Source organism: Urocampus carinirostris, chromosome 11, assembly GCF_059441175.1.
Source record: "Urocampus carinirostris isolate Australia breed hairy pipefish chromosome 11, RoL_Ucar_1.0, whole genome shotgun sequence".
Classification (NCBI taxonomy): Eukaryota; Metazoa; Chordata; class Actinopteri; order Syngnathiformes; family Syngnathidae; genus Urocampus; species Urocampus carinirostris.
The window spans coordinates 21,744,686-21,770,825 of NC_142359.1; the positions used below are offsets into that span (position 1 = coordinate 21,744,686).

Below are 26,140 nucleotides of genomic sequence, written 5' to 3' on the forward strand. Positions count from 1 at the left end.
CGCGCTTTAGGACAGTAGGAGGACCTGACTGACCACAATTCCTTATAACAGTAATTCGTAGCGCAAATATGCACCATTGCGTTTGCAAACGATCATATAATGAGAAATGTACCCGTTTTAACATATACTTTCCGTTTATGTATTAAAAAAAATATTCTTTAATAATCCTGGTTTATGAGACTCAGGCAGGACCAAATAAATCCTGTCGGACTACCAGAATTTCCTATGTATGGGGAAAAACAGGGTGAAGGACAATCAGGCATTGAGTAAATTCATTTAATTTGTTTTTTCCTTACAAAAACATTCCAGGGAGCTGAAAACGGGAAGCAAGGCATTCATTCACTGCCGTTAATGACAGAAGCCAAACGTATTGAATGCAGCCACCCAACGTCCGAGGCAGAGTCACTTGATCCGAGTCTGACGTGCGGGAAGGCAATTCAGTTATCCGTCTTGGGCAAACGAGACGGTGAAAGCAACCTTCCTGCTTGTTGCTAACCGGGAGAATTGAAAAGTCCGAAGGCGAGTCCGTGACGCAGACGGTAGCGGGATTGTTGGTGAGGCGTTGGTGCGCGTGGGGCCTTTCAGTAGTCGTCACCACGGCTCACCACCTCCTTGCAGGTGGGCCTGAGCAGGATGGTGTGCTCAAACTGCGCCGTGTAGCAGCCCCTGGTGTCGCAGAGCGGCGGGTAGGGGTCCACGATGCCCAGGTCGCACAGGTTCTTGAGGGCCATCAGGTACTTGCTCTCACCGAGACGGTCCAACCAGCGGCGACAGAACGCCAAGGTGCCGAAGTTCTCGTTGATGACGTTCAGGAGGTGCTTGGCCCTCGGGAGCCTGACAATGGAAGTGGCTTGGTTTTAGGCGCCTCGTTCGCACATAGGACTTAATAAACACCATTTTTTTAGAGGAACTGTGACCATTTGTTTGACTTATATGGTGTGCATATTTTGCCAACTTTTGTGATACTTTATCCCCACAGAATAACATATACCGTATTTTCCGCACTATAAGGCGCACCCCCAAAAAATAGTTTTCGGTCCTATATTTTCCATACATAAGGCGCACCGGATTATAAGGCGCTACAATGGGAACATCGACAAAACAGTCAGATAGTTCAGTCAAACTTATTACCCCCTTAACATTCCGAAAGCTTGCAAGGAAGCAAATACGTGTCGTAGACACGTGCGGATGCGGTGTCCGCACGATGTCACCAAACAAACATTTTAGTTTCCATTTAATTTTTTGCTGGCAACTGTGTGGACAGCAAAGTAAGAATTTTATTGTGCAGGGAAACGGGGTTCTTTACTGTGCATATGACAATAAACACTTTGAATTGAATTTAGTTTCAAAATAGACTCATCACAGAAACATCAAGATCGTTCTAAAACAAGATACCGGGAAAATATAAATCCGCATAGCTCACCTAAGTTCTCTTGCAGCCTTCACGTTCATTAATGATACGTAACCATGGTCTTCTTACAACCGTGAGTAGTAAATCCACGATAGTAAAATATTTACAAATACAGAATAGTAAAACGTGTTTTCTCTATGCCGTAGTGCAACCCAACATGTGATTCACATTCATCTTTTTCGGCCAATTGCAGGCCTTGTTTCGCCCCTTTAGCCTCTGCGAGCCTGTAAATGATAAAAAGGATCCGCCCCCTTTACCTCCGAATAACTTTAGCCAATAGTGACTGATTCAAATGATGAGTGACACATTGGTTATGTAACGAAACGCCAGTATATATCCCAGCATACACCGCGGACGACTTCGCCTTCGGGGGAAAATCTAGTCGGCGGCTGCTTGCTTTGGTTGCAAGACTTTGATCCATATATAAGGCGCACTGTATTACAAGGCGCATGGTCAGCTTTTGAAAAAAAAATAAAGGCTTTTAGGTGCGCCTTGTAGTGCGGAAAATATGGTATATATAACAAGGAACCTAGATTTAGTGCTTCCATGACTTGATTATAGTAAGAAGTTGAAATCACAATCCATCACTGGTAAGGTATTTTCAGAAGGTGTCCACAGGCTACTCAGGTTTTTAAGACCGCTGCTTCAAAAGGACACAATGTAATCTCCGGGATTCCTACAGTTTAAGGCAGGTTAAAGTCAAAACTTTCTGAATCCCTTATGAAACCAAATTTAAGACCAGGTCTACAAAAGACACAATTGAAACAAACAAGATCAAAAAATAGAAATATTTCTTGAACACAATACATTGTTCCTTGTACACGTTACCTGGAGGAACTTAAAGCCACGGTCAAAAACGTTTGTTGGACAGGCACTTTTTATTAAATTGACACTTTCCTTTGGTCCAACGCAGGGATGTGATTTTTCCGCTAATTCGCGGAATTCCGCTTTTTTTATCTCCAAAAATACAATTTTAAAATTTCCGATTTTTTAAGTGGTAAAAAATCCGATTTCGTCTCTACAGCATTCCATTTTAGTGTTTCCGTAACTGAAATGAAACGTACTTGCGATTGGTTGAAGTCTCCGTGTTGACCAATAAACGCGCTTGTTATAAGAGTATGCCATTGTTCATTTCTCACACGTTTTGCCGGGTGTTTAAAGAAAGATGTCCGTGATCGAACGCAAAGATGCTCCGCGAGTTAAAGAAATTGATAAGATTGTAAAAAAACAAGTTTCGATGGGACTGGTTGGAGAAGGAATTATCTACAAATGTTGGAAAGAAGACTGTGACGAATTTGTTCAGTGACTTTATTCGGAAGATCGATCGTGCCGGGAAAGCGCTTTCCATTTGGTGCCATGATACCATTGACTATGGTGGGAGAGGTTTCAAAGCTCTTGAAAGTCACGCAAAGAGCAAAAAACACGTGAAAGAACTCCAGTCAAGAACAACAAATGATTCCATCGCTGGAAGTTTCGGTGCCCAAACGAAAACTCCAAAACTTTACGGCCTCTATCCCTTATTGACATCACAATCGGAAGCGGTAATAGAGAGACGTGATCCACCCCAACAACCTGTACCAGTTGCTGATAGAGTCGTGAATTTTGAGGTAGGTGGTAAACTTTTCAAATTTATTTGACAGTTTTCCCCTTTTTTTTGAAAATATTATAACGTAATAAAAATGGCCATAAATATTTAACAATTACAACAATAGATTTTCATGTGTACATTACACCAACACTTTACTGTAGGGCCTATAATTATTGTATTTTCATTTATAGATAACATCTTCTGCTATAACAGACATTTGTGGTATGTTCTAATATGAGTTACTTTTCACTTGGTCATGATACAATTATTTGTTCATGAAATTTGAACTCTTCATGATTTATGTGTTAACTTAGTAATCACATTAGTTAGATATGATGATATTCTCAGTGATAGTTTTTAAAAGCAAAGGCAGTCCAATGTTTCTTAATGTGACTGATTTTGAGTTGACTTAAACTAATTTTATATGGGATAGTTCAATATACATTGAAAATTTATGCTGTTGTTTTGTCTATTTCTTTGTCATCTGAGTGCATTGAAAGTACTTAAAAACACGGAAAACCCATGAGCTCCGGGGGGCTTCGCCCCACTTGTCCCCCCACCAGGGCACTGCCCTGGACCTAGCTGGGTGCCCGCGGCCCCCAGACCCCCGGCTAATTTTCAGATAATTTCACTTTGGTCAAATCAAATCACATCCCTGGTCCAACGTAATTATCTGTGACTGAAGTTGCTATGTGTATTGTTTGTAGAGCTAAGACATGCATCTGTTCTAAAAGGCCCGACTGAAATCACATCACTGTTTTGATAGTTCCGTTATTGTGGTCACGCCACGTTGCCACCAAACTAAATAGGTGAAGTATCAAAAAAGATAACACTCTGAAATTTTGTCCCAAACTGAAATAATCCCTCCAAGTGCTACTAACATTGAGTAATCCAAGTTGGAACACACAGAAATAGAATGTTTTATTCTCCCCTGGATTGTTTTGCAATCACATGCTTGCAGAAATGTGTAGCATGGGCCTTTTAGTTGTAAAACAGGTGAAATCATAGGATGAAGCCTTAACTAGTACCTAGTCAAATTTGACTAAACATTGTATTTTAAACATTTTACCAATGCTAAGTTTAGGCGTTTCTCAAAATGGCTATTTGGAGATGACCATTTGACAGCCCTAAAAATTTTGCACTTGTGTATTTTTGACTTCTCTTCCTAAATTAATCCATGATTGTGCATACTTGCGCGTAATAATGGTGCGCGAAAAACAAAATCACTGATGGCTTATCGCACGTTAACTTCCGGCTCTGATTTGAATTCCCATCGTGAATGCGTACATATTTACGTTGGAAATTTCATTGGCTCACCGATGTGTCAATCCACATTTGAATCCGTAACTATTGGCTAAATTGAATCTTTTCTTCCGGCGCCGTCACGAATGGCAGCCACTCCAGCAGCTCCCGTGTTATTTTCGATTGTTCTCGATTGTTCTCAGCTCAGGGATGCTGCTGGAAATGTGAATTTCCCTTCGGGGATGAACAAAGTATCTATCTATCTATCTATCTATCTATCTAAAGATATTTAAAACCAAATTTTTCATGACTTTATTAATACAAGTCCTAATAGGTTGTCCCGGCTTTGGACTGTAAAAAAAAAAGCTTGCAATTGGCCAAGAGTTGAGTCAATCAAAAGGTCAGAAGCTAGTAAGTATTAAATAATCTGATGATTTTTAAAAGGGAGTAATAAAGCAAAGCAGATGGATTACAATGAAGTTTGTCAAACAATGCAGGAATGCTTTTAGGCAGATTTTTAAAAAAGAAATTGTCAGCATTATCGTGTGTTTTGGAATAAGTATTTTACACGGCTGGATTCACTGGACTTTCGTGAATGTAAAAACCATATTTGCAGGGTATCGTATCGTGAGCAGACTCCCAGGAGATGTTATAGGTGAGCTATGCCGGCATTATAGATTTTGGGTCTCTTGTTTCAGACTGATCGTGATGTTTCTTTGATGAGTATATTTAATATATCTTGAATCCCAGGAGTTTAAGCTTTCCAATGATATGTTGCGTGACATATTTCAGTGACAGACACTCAGACTTTTGTTTACCAGCGTCCCATTGGCCTGCAGGCAGGCCGTCAAGGGGTTAATATTAACTTTATAATAATAAACCCCAATTTATAAAGACGAGATGTATGCGAGTCATCAGTAAGTAACATGAAATTGTGATAAAAAAAAAAAAGAGCCAACCTGATGGGCACATGGCCCACGTCAAAGTTCTTCATGTAGTGTGAGCACTCCATGTCATCGTGGACGACGCCTTTGCCCGTGCTGCCGAACGTCTCGATGGCATACACCTCGCCTTCCTGCCCGCATCATCGAGAACGATCAAGAAATTTACCAATAACACTAAATCACAAATTTATGCTGCCCACCTCCATTTTAGTGGCTTCTCCTCCTTTGACGATGGGCACCGTCTTCCCCGCGTGTATCCTGTACTGACCGATGGAGTGGCCGTTGAGGTTCCTGATGGGTTTGACTGCGGAAATGAGCATATTTAAACCCGTGGCACACCTGATCCTGTTTTCACCCGTGTCGTTTTTCAGTTCTGCTCAGAGTTGTTTACGTTGCGTGTTTTTGGATCATGTGACTGTCCAAGATGACGATTACAATGACGAGCACATATTTACTACTGCGCCAGAAGAAAAAATGAATGAGGGCTGCATCGTGTAATATGTGAGCCCTATATTTCAAGACAACCGCGCCTTTGACCACCATACTGTAAGGAGTAGTCCAAGGTTACAACACAGATGAGTGTTTGTATTGTTGTCACTGTTGGTTGCCCCGGTAACAGACAAAAATTGTATTCGCTTGTCATTGTTCCAAGTGGATTAAAGGAACATTGTGTAATATTTTACCACTACATTTTGCTGTATTGCAACAAATAAACACCACAAGGATTAATACAAACTACGGCAGCTCAAAGTGACCAAACCAGAAAGAAAAAAAGAATTTTTTTTTTTTAAATAATAAACTGATGAAAGGGGAACATGAAAACATGGAAAAAAGGGAAAAAAGAGGAAAACATGAACAAAATAAGAAAATTTTAAAAAATTAAAAAGGAAAGAAAAAAGTAAATGATACGTTTTTTTGGCTAACAATCATGTCAGCTCCCACTATGCGAGCCTCATGTTAGGTAAAATAGATACAAATTTCTCAACCTAAAGACGCCATGGTGTCCTTCACAGTTGCCGGTAAGGTTTGCGCGGGGTTTAATAATGAGACTTTGAAATCCACTGCTCGTTCAATCAATTAGAATTCAATAAAATTGATACCTTGGTAGGTTTTGCCATCCAGTTCCACCTCATAGGACTCCATTACTTCTTGTATGGCTTCTCCGATATCACACAAGCGCACATCGATTCCAGCATTCTGCAATTATGGGGAAGAAATACAAATATCATTTTTGAATATTAATAACAATTTTTTTTTGAAATCTTAGTGCGGTGTATACTTTAATGCCGGTGTTGGTGGCATCTTTGACGGCTTCCAAAAGCTTGTCGTACTTTGGATTGAAGGTGACGGTAAAGGCACAGTCGATGATTCGCCCTGCAGAAATATTGAAGTGCTGTAAATTCCCGACTACAAGCAGCTACTTTTTTTGCTACATTTTAAACCTGCTTTAAATACGATGCAAACGGAAAGCTGCTCTTTACCACTACGCATAAATACAAAACACCGCTGTGACTTCTGGAAACATTTAAGATGCCCTTCAGGAGAGATTCGTCTGTTTTTTCCAACATTCATATACAGTAATCCCTCACTGTATCTTGGTTTACTTGTTGTGTTTTTTTTACATTGCTGATTTCCACCGTGTATTATTTACTGCATTTCGATTGGGTAAACAGTCACCCCGCCCCTTATCTGCCTGCGTCTGCCTGTGCGCCAATAACGTAGCGCTCTGAGTTGTAACAGCTAGACGAACCTACATTATGCATGCACGAATCTTAGATTTATAGATCTGGAATGAACAAACACCAATGACAACATTAAAAAAAACATCAGTGTTGCAATCTGGCACTATTCTACATAGTATAGTTTCCCTGGCACTGTCGTCTAGAAAAATAGAGCTCACATTTTATGCGATGCAGCCCTCATTTGCGTTTTCTTTTGGCCCAGTATTAAATATATGCTCATCTTTGTAAATCTTGAATGGACACATGATCCAAAACACGTGACATAAACAACCTGTAGCAAACACTGTAAACGACACATCTGAAGACGGCATAAGTCTGCAAGTCATGGCACTGTTGGGGTTTTGCAGTCAAAAGCATCAACAGGGTGTGTGCCGGGCGTGAAATCTAAGTAATAGACGTGAATCAATCATTTTTATTGCTGTGTAAGCCTGGGGCTCAAAATCCCATGCGGCTTGTACAAAGACGAAATTAACTTTCGTTCTTAAGTTTGAGCATGCGCTCTGCTGTCCCAAATTTACAGTATCATACCGTTTATGTGCGTGCCGAAGTCGATCTTGCACACATCGTCGTACTGCAGGACGGTCGGATCGCCGGCATTGGGGGTATAGTGGGCGGCGCAGTGGTTGAGTGAGCAGCCGGTTGGGAACGCCAAGCCGGCGTTCAACTTGTTCTCCTTGATCAATTTGCGAGAGCAATCTTCCAAACGTGTACTGTCATTGAAATAATCGTTTACGGTCATTGGTAATTGGGCGAGAGAGCGGAAATGGACATAGCGTGTCTCCTCACCAAATTTCAATCATGGTCATCCCGGGTTTAAGGAAGCTTCGGACGTGTTGCCGGACCTGCCTGTGAGCCTCCGCCGCCTGCCTGAAGTCGTTCCATACTTCCTCGTTTGCTCGGTCCAGAACTTTCTTCTCTTCATTGCTACTGCGCCATGCCGCACTGCGCCTGTCACCCAACACAGTCATTTTTAGTCAAAAAGGCCCCTCAAGTACCGTATACAAGACACGCCTAAAAACTCCAATTCGAACAGGAATTTGAAAGTGTGCCTTATATACCGCAGAAAACAGCGGTTAAAAATAGCGTTGCCATAAAAGGTTACCACTTTGAATCAATGATCTATCAAATCGATAAACATCGCTGACCTAAATGGCAAAACATATACAACGGGAATCAAACCAGAGTAATGGCTGTGAGCGTGCAGACACTTTCTCACAAGACCATTAGTGGTACAAATGACATACGACAAGGTATTAAGACCAGGAGTCTCCAACCTTTTTCAAGATGAAGGCATCTTTTTAATACTAATTAGCGCAAAGGGCACTCAGTTTCATATGCCTTTCTATAATCACAACTAAAATCATTACTATGTTGCTACTATGCCACCAGGTTAAAATTTAGAAGAGGGGTAAAATGGACTCGGTCACTACTAAAAAAAATGATTTCACTAGAAAATCACCATGACCCAACACTGGTGAGCCATGTCCAGAAAAGCTCCGCTGACATCTCAGCTGTCCTTATTGAGAACTCTAGTGCAGGCACCACATTGGAGACCCCTGCATTAGACTTAATCTCATTATTACACGATTTTTATTTAGATTGCCAAGAACAGCAACAGTAATGCCTCGGTTATCGCAGGTAATGGGGACCAAAACCACCCGCGAAAAGTGAAAATGGGCGAAATAGCGACGGCCCTTCAAAAATGCTTAAAAAAAAAAATAATACATGTTTTTTTTAATTATTTTATTTTATTATTTTTCAGACCTGCAAAGCTCTGAACCTGCAAACGTGGAACCACGAAGTAGCGATGCCCCTTCAAAAATGCTTTAGAAAAAAAAAGTTTTTATTTTATTTCAATTATTTTCTTTTACTATTATTATTTTTTTAGACTAGCGAACGTGCAACCGCGAAGTAGCGAGGTCCCACTGTATTTGTATCGTGCATTCTGATAGGCTGTCTTTACCAACGAGTTTTAGGGAATGGAGAAAACAGATGTCAACAAATTACAAGCTTATGCAAATGCATACATATTAAGCTTAGAGTTTATTGATGCACAGGTAAAGAATTGGAGACTGTTTAACCTATCAGAATGCATTAAATCATTGTTGTTGGCACTGTGAGCAAAAATTGTGTGATAGTGCAGGCATGAAAATGGGTGAGGGCTCGAAAAGGTGAGTGGAAGGGAAATTATGGTCCAAGAGTGTCTTTTATACCATATTACAATACTTTTATACATTTATATTTACTCAATAATTGTGCAGTTGCGTTTTCGAGTTGTTTTCCGGAGCGAGCGCCTCCAGTGTCGGGAGCGTGGGTTTCCCAGGCCAAAAGACCTTTGTTTCTACAGAGCTGGAAGCTCCCTAGCTTATCAAACAGGTGCACGGAACTCCTTTCGGCAAACCCGTACAACCCAAGGACGGGAGCATGAAACAATAAACTGCTGTGATGTATCATTTATTATGCTCTCACGCCATCTAGCAATTAACATTATACACTGCATTTGAATAGGCGATTCCTGCCTAAACTAATCAGAATGCGCTTGCGTTGCCGTGTTTTACTCTATCCTCGATCCTCTGAACCAAAAGAAGAGGGCCTTTAAAAATGGTGATCATCAGGAGCTAAAACGAGTACAGAAGGAGCTCAAAGTCCAGCTCCGGAAAGGGAAGGAGCAGTACAGGAGGAAGTTGGAGAAAAAGCTGCTGAACAACAACATGAAGGAGGTGTGGGAAGGGATGAAAACAATTACTGGCTGCAGCACCAAGCAGGGAGTGGCTGTGGATATAGATGTGGGGCGAGTCAACCAGTTGAACAACTTTTTCAACAGGTTTGACCACTCCGCCTCATCCTCACCCCTGAGCTGTGCAGCTGTCCTTCCCCCTCCCCCTCTGCACACTAGCATGGAAGACATCCCCCCACTAAAAATAACTTCAGCCCAGGTGTGTGGGGAGCTGAGAAGGCTACGAACCAGCAAGGCAGCTGGTCCGGATGGAATATCCCCCCGACTGCTGAAAGCCTGTGCGTCTGAGCTGGGAGACCCTCTACAGCGCATCTTCAACCTGAGCCTTGAACAGGGGAGGGTCCCTCAGCTGTGGAAAACATCCTGCATCATCCCAGTCCCAAAGAAATCAAGACCAGAGGAACTCAACGACTTCAGGCCAGTCGCCCTGACATCACATGTGATGAAGACCATGGAGCGGCTGCTGCTGCACCACCTGAGGCTACAGGTCCGTCACGCCATCGACCCACTGCAATTTGCTTACCAGGAGAAGGTGGGAGTGGAGGATGCTATATTATACATGTTACATCGATCCCTCTCTCACCTGGATAGGGCGAAGGGGGCTGTGAGGATTACATTTTTGGACTTCTCTAGTGCCTTCAATACCATACAGCCTCTGCTACTGAGTAGGAAATTGACAGAGATGGGAGTTAGCTCACACCTTGTAGAATGGATTACTGACTACCTGACAGGCAGACCGCAGTATGTGAAACAGGGGGGCTGTACATCGGACACCGTGGTTAGCAGCACAGGATCTCCGCAGGGGACCGTTCTCTCTCCGTTCCTATTCATTCTATATACATCGGACTTTAAGTACAACTCTGAGTCCTGCCATGTGCAAAAGTTTGCCGATGACACTGCGATCGTGGGATGTATCAGAAACGGGCAGGAGGAGGAGTACAGGAAATTGATTCAGGACTTTGTCCGATGGAGCGACGCAAACCACCTGCACCTAAACACCACCAAGACCAGAGAGATGGTGGTGGACTTCAGGAGAACCAGAACTCACCCGGTTCCTGTAACCATCAAGGGAGAATGTGTAGAATTTGTCCAGACCTACAAATACCTGGGTGTGCAGCTGGACAACAAACTGGACTGGACTGCCAACACAGAAGCTCTATGTAGGAAAGGGCAAAGCCGACTTTACTTCCTCAGAAGGCTGGCCTCCTTCAACATCTGCAAAAAGCTCCTGAAAATATTCTATGAGACAGTAGTGGCAAGCGCCCTCTTCTATGCGGCAGCGTGTTGGGGAGGCAGCGTCAAGAAGAAGGATGCCTCTCGTCTCAATAAACTGGCTAGGAAAGCGAGCTCTGTTGTGGGCAAAGAGCTGGACAGCCTAACAACAGCAGCTGAGAGACAGGCACTGAAAAAGCTGAGGTCAATCATGGACAATCCATCGCATCCGCTTCACAGCATTATCTCCGGACAGAAGAGCAGTTTCAGTGACAGACTGCTGTCACTGTCTTGTACTACGGACAGACTGAAGAGTTCTTTTCTTCCTCATGCCATGAGGCTCTTTAACTCCACCCGGCAGAGTAAAGGCCCACATTAAACCACACCACCTACATTGGATCTTACTGCATTATGTGTTCTGTGTAGCACTATTTAGTTAATCTATATAACATGCTAAAGTGGGCATTTGCACGTCACACTGGGTATTTGTATATTGTTTTCTTTTGGCTTTATTATTGTATTGTTCTCAGCTCAGGGATGCTGCTGGAAATGTGAATTTCCCTTAGGGGATGAATAAAGTATCTATCTATCTAGAAATCAATGAAACAGTATAAAAGGGGGCTCACGTTTCAGTCGGTGGGATTATTTCATCACAAACCCAATTTTGCCTTGTTTTAATGCACTTGCTTTTCTTTAATAAACAAGTTTGATTGTAAATCAAAAGTCTCTTTTTTCATCTGGACCTCGTTTTGAACCTAACAGTGAGAAAGGCGTGTAGGAAATACCACATTTATTTTTGTATAACGCAGACCCCTAATTTTTGATTAAAGATCGTTATAAAATTATGTCTTACTTTCTGTGCTTAAACTAAGCATTGAGAGTGAGAAACATTGTTGAATACATGCAGCCATGAGTAAAAATTTTATTGACAACTATGAACATAATACCAACATATTTAAGATGTGTTCTTTTTATGTCCTCCAAAGTCCGACTTAACATCAGATAAACCCAGGAGGTGTTTCCCCTCGTCGCAATCTGTTTTGCGTTAATTTTTATCTTTCTAACTTTGTTTCCCCGTTCTCTAACATTTGTTTCTGGTACAGTGAACACACAAATAAATACAGTACTCCTGCCCGTGTGAACTGCACAGATTGTAATTCACGCATCACCTCAAACTCCCGATTCACTCTGCTAAATCTCTCAATACCTCCCTTCCCTACCTCAAAACATTTTTCCTTGGGTCTGTACAATTCACGCAAGTCACCCTTTTTGACTTAAAAATGGGAAATTTCTCCTAAAGGTGAAAGATTCGCATGGCTGGATAATGGGATACGGTCAAATGCCATTTCATATATCATCTGTGTGTCAGTGCTCTCACCATAACTACTCTGGTGGAAATCCCATTGCATCCAATGTTTTGCGATTTCAATCAGTGGCACATTTTAAGGCGTTGCATTTAAATGTATTGCACATATGGTAGCCATTACTGTAGTCTCAATTTGATGTGCCTTATAGTCTTGTGCACCTGATGCATGAAAAGTATATAACTCAAGACCATTTTTTGGGTGTGCGCCATATAGTGCAGAATATTCAGTAATCAGAGTAAATTCCTTACCCGTCCTGCAAAAGAGGGTATTCACACTCCTGTCCGATGGGAAAGACTCCACTAGCATACAGCTCGCAAATGGGGATGGAAGGAGGATCGGTCTGACCTTTGGCTTGGGGAAGAACAAAATGATAACATATCCTCACCGATTACTCGCTTCCTGTTTTACTTAGGGAACACGCTGGGTACACTTACATCCCTTCTTCTTTTTCTTCTTCTTTTTTTTCCCTGCTGAATTATCACCATCATCTGCATCTGCAAAAGCAAAAGATGAGGAGGATTGCAAAACAAGAACCACAAAAGAATAAAACATAACCTACCTTCCTCACCCTCCTTGTCCTCAATCACCTGCTTCTCCAGCTCTTTCGCCATCTCGGAAACATCCTCGCCCTCAGGACCTGCCCAAAAAAAAAAAACGGGTTCCTACTTGATTAACAAAATTCAATAGTATGTGGCAGTGTTAGGTAGGACAAACGCATTACCGAAGGACGCATTCCAAGAAAGCATGTACTTTTCTGGGTAATGAGCAAAGTATTATGTTATCAAAAAAAATTGTTTCTCTACTGTCGTGTGTTACAGTGTAATTCTGCTACTTATTAAATGCAGATCATGAAGGACCGTGTACAATGATCCCTGAATACTGCTGCGTCACTCATATTGTCACATACAACACTCCATCTGCCAGCAACATTCTTGGAAGAATGGGAAATTTTATATTTATCAACAAAGTAAAACTAAATCCTGTTATGGCGACACCGTCTGAAGCCCAGAGTATAAGGATAATGAATTTCTCTGCCAGGAGATATTCTCTTTACCGGTTTAATGAGTATTACTCGCATCTTTACAACTTTGATCTTAAATGGTGCATATTTGGTTGTGTGGCAATGGGGCAGGGCTTATACAAGAACAACAAACCAACGGAAAATCAATAGGGCAAATGTGAGCACAGAATTTACGGTAAAGGTGTGCTGAACTTTTGGTATTTTTATTTGTAAACTTATTTTCAAAATACACCATAGCTTGGAAAATCTTGGACAGTACCCAGAAATTGAGATTGAAATCTAGACTGAAGAGACAAAACGGATATAGAGTGTCTCGAACCAAGTGTTTGTTTGCAAGACTTCAACATTGTAGATGCCAAGAAATATGAAGGGTTCACTGTTTCCACAATTTGGAGTTTACGTATTCTTCTATTTTTGTAATATATGGCTATTCTAAAACAGTTTTAATGGGTGGGCTTCTTTGCAAGTGTATACAGTAATGTGTAAATAGTTACTTCAGAGTAGCACTTTACTTTTAGGAGGCAATAATCTTGGAGGAATTGAATTACAGTACTTTTTAAATAAAGAAACTACTAACTGTATATGATTACCGTTCTTTCAGTAAAGCGGCTAACACTGGTTGCAGCCGACGTTATTATTTTTGTGTTAAACAAAAATTGTTCATGGATTTGAACTGCATTTTTCCAAGAAACGGCGCAAATTTGAAGTGAACACGCAAACAATATACCTGAAGCTTTAGTGGGGACTTAGGGAATTGTAAGTTGTAGAAAGTGATCCAACCAGCACATTGGATATTTGTTTGAAAGAAACAATAAATACATGAATGAGGAGAATATTTGCACGATTGTATTAGGGTGTCACCATCAAGTAGGGTATATAGGACCATTTTGGAGAGGTTGCCCTGACAAGAAATCTCGGCGATTTCCTACCCGCATGGCTAACAACTCCCATCTTTATGTCTGTCGCCGTCAATGCACTTCCGGGTGAACTTTCACAGCAAATCAAAACAATATTAGATTTACTAAATTATTTGTTAAGTAAGCGTTGGAAAATAAAAATTTGCATTGAAAATTAATTGAATAGTGTTCAACTTAAATGTATCGTTTGAAACACAAGCATTTCTAAAATGCAACAGTAAGGTGTTTTATGTTGAAGAGAATTTCGAATTATTTCCGGGTTTGTGGGTTATAAAACGTTCCATGTCGCGGCACTACCAACAGGTAGCATTTGCTAAGCTAAGCCCACTCGCGGCATTCCTACCAGCCGCAGTTGGCTTGTTCTTCTTCTTCTTTTTCTTCTTCTTTTTTGCAGCCGCCTCATCTACCGGGTCAGCATTCTCTCGATCCGCGACATCTCCGTTCATTTGGGCTACTGGGACCTTTTTTTGCTCCGCTAGTGATTCCCCGAGTACCGCCGCCATGACGATGACAGCTTGCTACTCCTAAGCGCGGAGCATTGTGGGAACATTGGATGTTCTTGCGTCTCCGTGATGCGTTCATGTAACGAAGTCATTTTGACTTTTTGATGACCTAAATAGTTTACCTGTGACGCTGGCCGAAGCTATATGACAGCAGTACACTGTGGTAATATCTAAATAAATACAATTGTTGGTGTTTTTCTTTTTTATTAAATATTTTTTTTAAATGGGATGTCGTTTATTATTTGGCGCCTTCTAGTGGTGAAAAAATGGTTTTAATGAAATACGAACTATTGATTTGAAAGGGCCTCCTTGTCTGCAGGGCGCGCTGTCGGGCCCATCCTCCACTGTTATGCACCTTCACTTTCAGTACCGGAAATCGTGTGATGTTAACCGCTGTTAAACTCGAAGAAGGAAAAAAATCTCTAGCTTTCCATCTAAATGTAACGGGTGTAATAATAACTTTTATTTTATTGAAATTCCTGCTAAAATATGTGTATAGTTTTTGGTAAATGTCCTGCAATGCTGAGTCCAACAGTGCCATCTGCTGGTATGGGGTGGTTTGGTTTTGGCTTCTAACATGTGACCAGGAGGCGGGGTTTTGTCAGTTTAACCAGAGTACTACAAAGGTAAGACATATCTTTTGGTGCTCCACAAAATAAGTTAATTTTAAACTTTATAACCCCAGCTGACAAATCTCTCACCATGCATAGTAATGTGATTGATATTGTCAAGCTGTTTAGGTTTATTTTCGTTTTGTTTCTGTTTTACTAAATCTTAATTCCCCTTGTAGAGATCAAAGAGATCAGACCCAGCAGAAAAAGCTAATGTTGTGACTCATCCATTTGCAGGTATATTGTACCCATTTTTATACTCATTATTGTTTTTATTCCTATTTTTCATATACATTAAAAAAAAGGATGATGTTGGTTAAAATTCAGAGTAAAGAAAAACATGTTGAATTCATTGTAAACGTTAAAAATCCACTATACGATCTCTTCCTAAAAGTATCTTGTTAAAATGCAAAGATTTATACATGTATTGTGATATTCTAAAATGTATTTTCTGTAAAGTGAAAAGAAAGCTCTTTGATATGCTTTGTTGTCAGTTTAACCAGAGTACTACAAAGAGATCAAAGAGATCAGACCCAGCAGAAAAAGCTAATGTTGTGACTCATCCATTTGCAGAACTGTAATAATAAAAACCTCATCATCCAGTCCAGCGTGAATGTGGATCTTTGGTGGGACACGTACAACGCGGTTACATTGGTGCCGTGACCCGTGACTTCTATCAAACTCTCCGAACCGAGGACTGTCCTACCTGCCACATTGTTTCATGATGCCATCAGCTCACAGTATTTAAAATTGCTATACAGTGACGTGTTACGCAGGCTCCTGATTTATTTTGTGATTTTGACTCATTTACATATTTGAAACATGTTTAATCAGAGCACGAGTGACATTTCTGAGGGTGTAGCTGATCAGATGACAAATGTTATTCAGGAGATAGGACATACATTGGCTGATAGCATTTTCTCACGTATACAGTCACACAATACAGTAGCTCCTAGCGCTGCTGCCACACAAGATGTAGCAAACACATTGAGTAAGCCAGGTTATGTGTCAGATGTAACACAGGTTCAGGTGGTTACACAGAGAAAGGTTAAAGAACCACCATCATTTAATGGGGATGGCTCAGACTCAATAAAATTACATGAGTGGGAAGATCTAATGAAGACATTTATTAAGAAGAGTAATGTGAGACTTGAAGAGCAAGCAGAGGAAATCCAAATGCATTTGAGAGGAAAAGCTAAAGATGTAGTTAGGTTTGGCATTAGAAACAGTAATATAGACGTCTATACCCGCCCTGACATGATTTATAGTCTCCTCAGGAAACACTTTAGCTGTACCAAGTACTCTGCTGTCCCTTTAGCTGACTTTTATTCAACTTTGCCCAAACACCAGGAGGACCCCTATGACTACTGGCTGAGACTAAACAGAGCAGCTGACCTTGCCTCTGAGTGCTTGAGTGAGCAGGGCAAAACATTTGACAACCCTGAAATAGAGGTCACTCGCATGTTTATTAGGAACTGCCCATGCAAGGAACTGGCACTCACTTACAGATCAAAAACCATCGAAAAGTGGTCAGCATGTGAGGTACTAGAGGTGCTGAATGAATACCACGCTGAGAAGAGCTACAAAGCAGATTCCCTACAACAACCTGCGAATAGAGCGGAAATTGCCGTACACAAAGCTGAGGTGAACCATGGTCCAACCCTCATGCACGAGCCACCTCAGACTTCGAGCCCACAGTATGTCTCTCTAATGGACGTTATTAGTATGTTGGAGAAGGTTCTGATACGTGTTACCTCAAACCAGTTTCAAGGGAGAAGGCGAGCTCCAACCAGGCGACCTGGAGACAGAATTAATGGTTTCACTGACAAGCCATGTATCATTTGCAAAGAAGTCGAACACAGTGCTCTCTCTCATTGCCGAGACAAAAACCTTTGCTTTCACTGCCATGCCCCAGGGCATTCTCGACGTGATTGTCCAGTGACGAAAGTTGTCCCACTGCCTCAGGGAAACTAACTGATCTGCGCTTAGGGGAGAACAGTGCAGATCAACTGAGTATACCTCCCACCACTAATGTGAAGCCTGACATGCAAGACAATAAATCAATTTATGAGTTGTATAGCAACAAGATACCTCCATCGAAGAAGCTGATCTTTCAGGGGTTTCAGAGAATAGCGGAGACTGACGAACTGTTTTACACACCTGTACTTGTGCAAGAAGGCCCCACTTTCAGAGCGCTGTTGGACAGCGGGTCGATGGCTTGTACAGTGAGGACACAGCTAAGTACCTCCTGCAGCAATTCCCTGATATGATGAGTTACACGGCCGATGATTATGTCATTGTAGGCTGCGGTGGACACCAAGTTTCTCCCAGAGATATGTACGACATTCACGTCACAGTTTACGGGTGCCAAATGATAATACCAGTAATGGTGGTGCCAGGCCAGACAGAACAGATGATCCTTGGCAGCAATGCCATCAAATATATTTTGACTCAATTGAAAAGTACTGATGGCTATTGGAGATTAGTTTCCACTCCTGACAACGGTCTGTCCGATAACCACAGTCAATTCCTGTCAATGCTTTCCAACACAGAGAGATGGAGAGGTGATTGCATTCCAGACAAGGTAGGGACAGTAAAGATCAAGAGTTGCGTGACGCTGAATCCACGGACCGAGTACGTTATTTGGGGCAAGTTACCTGAGTTGGCCGGGGCATCAGCGGGCAGCACAGTGGTCGTTGAGCCAACCCAATCTAAGGCTGCGCCCAGACAAGTCCTTGTCGGACGAGTTGTTACTCCACTCTGGGGAGATGGATGGGTGCCTGTTAAAGTCTTTAATCCCACGGACAGAGTTGTGGTGCTGAGAAGAAACAGGAAAATTGCAGATGTGTCTCCTTGTATCGCAGCGGAAGACCTGCCCAATGCAGAGGAGGTCAAGTGCAACGTGCAGAGTGTACAGAGCAAAGAGGTCCGACCCAGGTCAGAAGAGGACATGATGCGTGCATTGGAAGCTCTGGGACTGCAAGACATTGACCTGAAGTCATGTGAGGTTTCGCTGCAGTGTAAAGACAAGCTCCTTCATATCATCGAACAATTCGAGTCAATCTTTTCTCGCCATAAGATGGACTGTGGAGAGGCCAAAGAGTTTGTACATCGTATCCACCTTGTTGATGATAAGCCGTTCCGTCTACCCTACAGACGTATACCACCAAGTCAGTATGAAAAACTGAGGACGACTCTGAACGAGATGGAAGAGAAAGGAATTATTCAGAAGTCGACTAGCGACTATGCATCTGCGCTTGTTCTCATATGGAAGCGGAATGGAGAACTAAGGGTATGTACTGATTTCAGAAGGCTTAATGCAAGAACCATAAAGGATGCCTACCCACTACCGCATCAAGCTGATGCTTTGGCCGCACTTGGGGGAAATGCCTTTTTCTCCACAATGGATCTGACGTCAGGCTACTACAATGTCCCCTTGCACCCTGACGACAAAAAGTACACGGCATTCTCCTCACCATTCGGCCTTCACGAGTACAACCGGCTCCCTCAGGGACTTTGCAACAGCCCAGCAACATTTATGAGGATGATGATGTCAATATTTGGTGATCAGAATTTCATGAGCCTATTATGTTACCTCGACGATCTGATGGTGTTTGCCCCCACAGAGGAAGTTGCACTCCAACGCCTGCAGATGGTGTTTACTCGCCTTAAGGAACACAACCTCAAGCTCGCACCCAAAAAGTGTTTTTTCCTCAGACGGACTGTGAAATTTCTTGGGCATGTCATCAGTGAGGATGGAATTCGGACTGACCCCGAGAAAGTGAGAGCGATAAATGACGTACAAGTCGCTGATCTAATGGAGTCGGATGGCAAGACGCCATGCCCTAGTAAAATCAGATCTTTTCTAGGCATGGTGATGTATTTCCAAAGCTTCATTGAAGCATGTTCTGCGAAGGCAAAACCTCTGTTCAGGCTCACATCTGAATCTGGTGACAAGCATAAGCGCAAGAGAGCCCGCAAGAAAGGTCAAGTGAAGCTGACGCCTGCAGATTGGTCCGATGCATGCCAGAACGCCTTTGAAACACTGAAGCACGACCTCGTGACAGGTGTCGCTCTGGCCCACCCAGATTTTGATGCGCCGTTTATTCTGGCTGTCGACGCATCCTTTGATGGGATTGGAGCAGTCCTGTCACAGCTGCCACCTGGTGGAAAAGTAGCCAGACCAGTCGCCTTTGCAAGTAAGACGCTCTCTCGCTCCCAGCTCAACTACCCTGCACACAGGCTCGAATTTCTTGCCTTGAAATGGGCAGTATGTGATAAATTCAGCCATTGGTTGAAAGGAAGACACTTTACCACGTGGACCGACAATAACCCACTTACATACATTTTGACCAAACCAAGACTTGATGCGTGTGAACAGCGGTGGGTAGCGAAGCTAGCTGCATACAATTTTGACCTGAAGTACATTCCCGGCCCAAAGAACATCGTAGCCGACGCTCTGAGCCGTGAGCCATTTGTACGGTCATGTGTGGGTCATCGCCTTGTTACCGAGCCCTATACTTCGCTCTTGGACCAAGTCAACAGGGTGAACAACAGTACTGTGCAAGAGGTGTTCAGAGTATCCAACAATTGTCACGCTGTTGTAGACGAGAGTGCTGGGACATCAGACGAGTCAGTAAAAAGGGCAATTCCATCAGGCTCCAATGGTTCTGTGACATCAGAAGAAGTTGCTGCTGTCTTCAGTGCTCAGTCCACTGGTGGCGTGGGTCAAGTGATGGGAACAGATGCTAACTGCAATCTTCTGCAGAAGGGAGATCAGTCAACGGCACTCCCACAGAGTCAGCTTGTTGGTTTACAAGAACAGGACAACACAATAAGCAGAACCATGTACTTTGTGCATAGACACAAGAGACCTACCAGGCGTGAGAGAGCTGTCGAGTCGCCTAGTGTGATGAAACTACTGAAGCATTGGAGCAGACTCACCATACAGAATGGCATGCTCTACAAAATAAGGAAAGATCCTCACATGGCCAAGAAAATCTTCCAGTTTGTGGTGCCTGATTCATTGAAACAGAAAGTCCTTCAAGGTTTACATGACTCAGCAGGTCACCAAGGCCAGAATCGTACTTTGTCTCTGGTGAGGCAACGATTCTTCTGGAATGGCATGGAACGTGATGTTGTGAATTATGTTAAATCCTGTCAACGCTGTGTAGTAGGGAAAACACCGGAACCACACAACCGTGCACCACTCAAGAACATAGTCACCTCTGAGCCTATGGAGTTGGTCTGTATAGACTTTTGGACTGCTGGGCAAGAGAACAAGTCTGTAGATGTCCTGGTCGTAACTGATCATTTCTCCAAGATGGCGCACGCCTTCCCTTGCAGAAATCAAACCGCCAAACAAGTTGCTCGCCGTCTGTGGCAGGATTTCTTCCTTGTCTATGGTTTCCCACGGCGTATCCACTCTGATCAGGGAGCTAATTTTGAGAGCAAACTGATCAAAGAGCTTCTAGAGATGGCAGGGGTGCAGAAATCCCATACGACTCCGTACCACCCCATGGGAAATGGTATCGCAGAACGATTCAACCGAACATTGGGAGATATGATCAGAACCCTTCCCCCTCAGCCCAAAGCAAAGTGGCCACAAATGCTGCAGCAGCTCACATTCTGCTATAACTGCACAGAGCATGAGACAACAGGGTTTGCACCGTTTTACCTAGTGTTCGGTAGGATCCCTCGTCTCCCTGTCGATGTCATGTTTCAACATGCTAATACCAATGATGATGTTGTCAGCTACTCTGACTTTGTACGCCATCTGAAGAAAGATCTACATGAAGCTGCTCAAATTGTACAGAGGAATACTCTCAGAGAACAGACTCGTCATGCCAAGCTGTACAACCGTAGGGCCAAAGGATCACCTCTCGTCGTGGGAGACCGGGTGTTGATCGCCAACAGAGGTGTCCCGGGGAAACGCAAAGTTGCAGATAAGTGGGAGTCAACCCCGTATGAAGTCATATCAGTCAAGCCTGATCTCAATGTCTACAGAGTCAAGGATTGTCTGACGGGCAAAGAGAAGGTAGTTCACAGGAATTTGCTGCTCTCTGTTAGCTTCTTGCCCTGTGAGGATGATGTGGCCAGCGAATCTGAACACTCAGAGTCTGACGCTGCTATGCATGGAAGTGATGTATGCCCTGATTTACCTGACGCGGTTGAAGACAGTGATGTCCGTACGGTAAACTGGGTGATACAGGCAGGTGAAGAGCAAGTTCATCCAGAGGTAGAGGATAACTCACTAGACAGCAGATCTGATGCCCAGTCCGACTCTCGCAGTGTTGATACATCCAGTCGAGGAAGTCAGCACATCCCCGAACAAGATGTTGACCATACTTCAAGTGACAATACGGAAAGCCCATCACAGTGCTCTGAAAACATGATCCCTTTGGGTATGGGTCTCCCAGACGAGACCCCATTGAACACTGACCATCTGGACGCAGACTCCCCTGATACTGACTGTTTAGACTTGACTGCCCCAGACCTTCAAGCTCAGGTTATTTGTGCTCAACCTAACCGTTATGGTCTTAGGGTCCGCCAGTCCATCAGGCCTCCTAGTCGTCTTATTTGTCAGATGAATAACCATGTGGTAGGTGACAATCCTCTGTCCGCAATATCTGCAAGTTCCTAGTTTAAGTTCAGTAGAGATGCACTTTCAGTTTGAGTAACAAAGCTTGAGTAAGAAACAAGAATTGTGCCTATGTGAGCACTTACAACTACAGGAACAATGTTTGATATTTCAGAGATGTAACAGGCATCTTTGAGTCTGTGCTTAGTTAGGAGTTTGATCGCCTCCTTTCTTTTCACACTCCTTTTTGGGAGAGTTTTAGAACTGACATGCACTTCAGTTTGTTCCTTGTAATACTGTACCAGTTTTCGTGTCCTCTTTTTCATCAGTATTTGCCTTTTTGGCATGTGATTTTTTTTTTCTGTTTAGTGTAGCACTCCCATATTTAGCAGAATTTCAGGGGGGTGTATGTAACGGGTGTAATAATAACTTTTATTTTATTGAAATTCCTGCTAAAATATGTGTATAGTTTTTGGTAAATGTCCTGCAATGCTGAGTCCAACAGTGCCATCTGCTGGTATGGGGTGGAGTTTGGTTTTGGCTTCTAACATGTGACCAGGAGGCGGGGTTTTGTCAGTTTAACCAGAGTACTACAAAGGTAAGACATATCTTTTGGTGCTCCACAAAATAAGTTAATTTTAAACTTTATAACCCCAGCTGACAAATCTCTCACCATGCATAGTAATGTGATTGATATTGTCAAGCTGTTTAGGTTTATTTTCGTTTTGCTTCTGTTTTACTAAATCTTAATTCCCCTTGTAGAGATCAAAGAGATCAGACCCAGCAGAAAAAGCTAATGTTGTGACTCATCCATTTGCAGGTATATTGTACCCATTTTTATACTCATTATTGTTTTTATTCCTATTTTTCATATACATTAAAAAAAAGGATGATGTTGGTTAAAATTCAGAGTAAAGAAAAACATGTTGAATTCATTGTAAACGTTAAAAATCCACTATACGATCTCTTCCTAAAAGTATCTTGTTAAAATGCAAAGATTTATACATGTATTGTGATATTCTAAAATGTATTTTCTGTAAAGTGAAAAGAAAGCTCTTTGATATGCTTTGTTGTCAGTTTAACCAGAGTACTACAAAGAGATCAAAGAGATCAGACCCAGCAGAAAAAGCTAATGTTGTGACTCATCCATTTGCAGAACTGTAATAATAAAAACCTCATCATCCAGTCCAGCGTGAATGTGGATCTTTGGTGGGACACGTACAACGCGGTTACATAAATAAACTAAAAAAAAAATAACTTTTAGCTATCCATCTACCCTGGTTGTATCCCTCGAGAGTGGTGACCGTCAGCAAGACAAAAACATACACAAAAACAAAGAAAAGAAAAAGGGAAAAAGTAACAAAAACACAAAAAATGTACTATGGCCAATCCAAATGCCCAAACACCCAAACAAGTTAAGCACTTCGGCACCCAAGTTTGTCATACTTTTTCCCTCCAGATGAACCAGGACACGAGAAAGCGGCCATGTCACTCTGGTCTTGGTGACAACACACTCCTCTGTTTAACAGCAGGGCCCGACAGCTTTCACTGGTTTACCCCTGCCGTATCATACAGGTGCCTTGCCCATCCCTTAGAACGCGTCCAGAATGCCGTTGTTGCTCATCACTCTCCTCAGAGCACCCAAAACCTTGCTTCCTTGATTCACTCCGTGCAATACCTCGCACTCCATTCCACCAACTGCAGCCACATCACAACCCAAGTACCTAAAGCTTTCAACTTCTACCAGCACCTGTCCATTCAACCTTATTTCCAACGCCATGCCCAATCCGCCATGTGAACACTTCATTACATTACTCTTCCCAACGTTCACACATAACTTACGCCTATCACAAACTCTTCCAAACTCCATTACCAACCTTTGCAATTTTTCCTCAGAATCAGCCACAAGCGCTGTGTAATCTTCAAACAACAACTGACTTACCTGCCACAGCGGTCTACTGTTATCCATCATCTCTACACCTCAGCCAAATACTCATGCATTCACCTCTCTCACTGCACCATCCATGTACACATTAACAGCCACAGCAACATCACACACCCCTTTCTCACACCAGTCAACACAGGGAACCACTCACTTGTCTCACTCCCTACACTTACACTTTATTTCGAAATGTATCGCGTGACTCCTGTGCCATTGAGAAAAGGTGCTTCTGCCATGGTGCACTCGCAATTTTATTTTAGAATCTATCACGAGATTTCCGGGACTGACACTGAAGGTGCAGGACAATGCAGCCTGCAGCCAGGTACTCTTGTGATTTGTCCAATAAACAAAAATATATTATAAACATTTTATTAAATACTCGTAGCTCAAGAAATCTACATTTATTTCACATAACATGAAGCTCACCTACAGGGAACTGGCATGATTGTCTGCCATCTAGCTGCTAGGAGTACCCAAAACTTTCTGAAAGGCTGGGCAAAATATGAGCGGAAAAAATGTGCGGTTTGGTCACTTTGAGTCTACGTGGTTTGTATTCTTCCTTGTGCTTTGTAGCAGGGGTTTTCGGTCAAAACCAGGGATCGGCAACCTGTGGCGCAGGAGCCAAATGCCGCTCTTTAACTTTGCAGAGTGGCTCCTAGGTGCTCTTTAAAATGTTTAAATTGAAACAGATGGGGGAGGGAATAATATTCTGTTTAAATATGATTTCTATAGAAGTACAAACATGACACACACTTTTAATTTTATCTAATGCTGTAAAAATGTGTGAAATAAATATTACAATTCAACTAGGGGTGTAACTATGAGAAGAGAGGAAAGATCAGGTGGTACCAGTTCACGGTTGGGAAGTGATGGGTTTGAGTGCCGCTTTCTCACTGGTATCAGGTTGTAAAAAACAAGGGATGCAGGCACTGGCGCCTTCAGAAATGTTTCATAGGGGTGGATAGATGGGGCCACTTAAAATTTTGGGATGGCATAGCTGATGCTACAACAATCTAATGATATACCAATATACTGGCTAGCGGGGTGGCCAACAAATTTATAGGGGGAGCCATGGTCATCCATGGCCACCTCCTAGTGGCGTAATTGGATACAGGTTGTTGCCTCGCAGTAAAGTCATATATTGTGACTTGGAGAACTTTATTGCAATGCAAAACTCTGGCGCATCTTTCCTCTGCTTGCTTTCCACTTTCTCTGCTCTCCCCTTTGTTAGAAGGGCTCTGACTTTTAAAGAGGCAGCATCACAAGTTAATAAATGGAATCAACATTTCAACACCGAATTTTGTATTTCCTTGGGTTGTCTCTGTGTGATATTAAAATTGGTGAAATGATCTGAAACCTTTGTGAGTGATAAAAACGCAAAATAAACACAGAATTTAGGAAATGGCCAAATATTTTTTTACAGCGCCGTAGATACATTCATGTGTTGCATTCATTGTAAGGTTTAGACAAGGCTTTTAATTTTTTGCAGCTCCAGACAAAACTGGTTTGGTCCAATACAGCTATTTCAACATTTTGGTTTGCTAACACCTGCACTACACCATACAGCGACATCTAGTGGTCAAGTAGTATACTTTCCTCTTAGCAAAGTTGCTTCTTGAGTTCAACCAAAAAGGCACAAGTTGATAATTGTAAAATGGACAAGGTAAAAAATTCAGTATCTTGGATCAATGTTTTAGGCCTGTTGAACTAAACATGTAGTTATAATGGTGTGCCATATTTTATATAAGGGATGACAAACTCAATTTGTCTCTTGGGCCTAGGTCCAAACTTTCTGTTCTAAAGTGGGCCAGATCAGTAAAGTCACCTTGAAGTTTTTACTTTGTTTTTCACTAATATACTTTATCATTAATTTGTGACCTACCCTACAGATTACAAGGGATCTTGTCTCAACACATTTATTCAAAAACAATGGCATTGAATGTGTTTAACAATTTGGTGAATGTAGTTTTACACCTGAACCAACTCACCACGTCATACAAACTCAACACTGCCTTTTAGTGGCCAAAAAGAACATTTGTCTTACATTTATTTGAAAAAAAAAAAAACTTTTGATAGAAATGACCTAAACACTCACATTTTTTTAGATTAAATCTGCCAACGAGCCAGATCCAGTCCGCGGGTTGTATGTTTGATATGGCTGCATTATACTGTACAGCAACATCGAGTGGTCAAATATTAGACACTGTCATCTTAACAAATTTGCTTGCGTTTACCAAAAAGGGCACAAGTTTATTTTACCACTATCAATCTAGTAATTGACACGTTCCTATTTTAAATACATTGGATCTAATTTTCAAGCCAG

General features: G+C 42.2%; 1 protein-coding gene across 1 annotated transcript; it reads right to left on the reverse strand.

Moving 5' to 3' along the window:
* Window positions 1–262: 262 nt before the first annotated feature.
* Window positions 263–14,743, reverse strand: LOC148356780 (methionine aminopeptidase 2-like). Its single transcript, XM_088347865.1, has 11 exons — window positions 14,525–14,743; window positions 12,803–12,880; window positions 12,678–12,737; window positions 12,492–12,594; window positions 7,714–7,875; window positions 7,456–7,637; window positions 6,465–6,559; window positions 6,286–6,382; window positions 5,386–5,489; window positions 5,201–5,316; window positions 263–834 (listed from the first exon to the last, which is right to left on the reverse strand). The coding sequence occupies exons 1-11, from the start codon at window positions 14,682–14,684 to the stop codon at window positions 582–584; spliced, it is 1,410 nt and encodes a 469-aa protein (XP_088203991.1). The 5' UTR covers window positions 14,685–14,743; the 3' UTR covers window positions 263–581.
* Window positions 14,744–26,140: the final 11,397 nt, after the last annotated feature.

Excerpts from the sequence above, each read along its gene's own strand:
- LOC148356780 (XM_088347865.1), bottom strand. The coding sequence starts at position 14,684 with ATGGCGGCGGTACTCGGGGAATCACTAGCGGAGCAAAAAAAGGTCCCA. Across the intron at positions 12,881-14,524 it reads GAACAAGCCAACTGCGGCTG|GTCCTGAGGGCGAGGATGTT; the intron begins GTAGGAATGCCG and ends TTTTTTGGGCAG. Across the intron at positions 5,317-5,385 it reads GAGAAGCCACTAAAATGGAG|GAAGGCGAGGTGTATGCCAT; the intron begins GTGGGCAGCATA and ends TGATGCGGGCAG.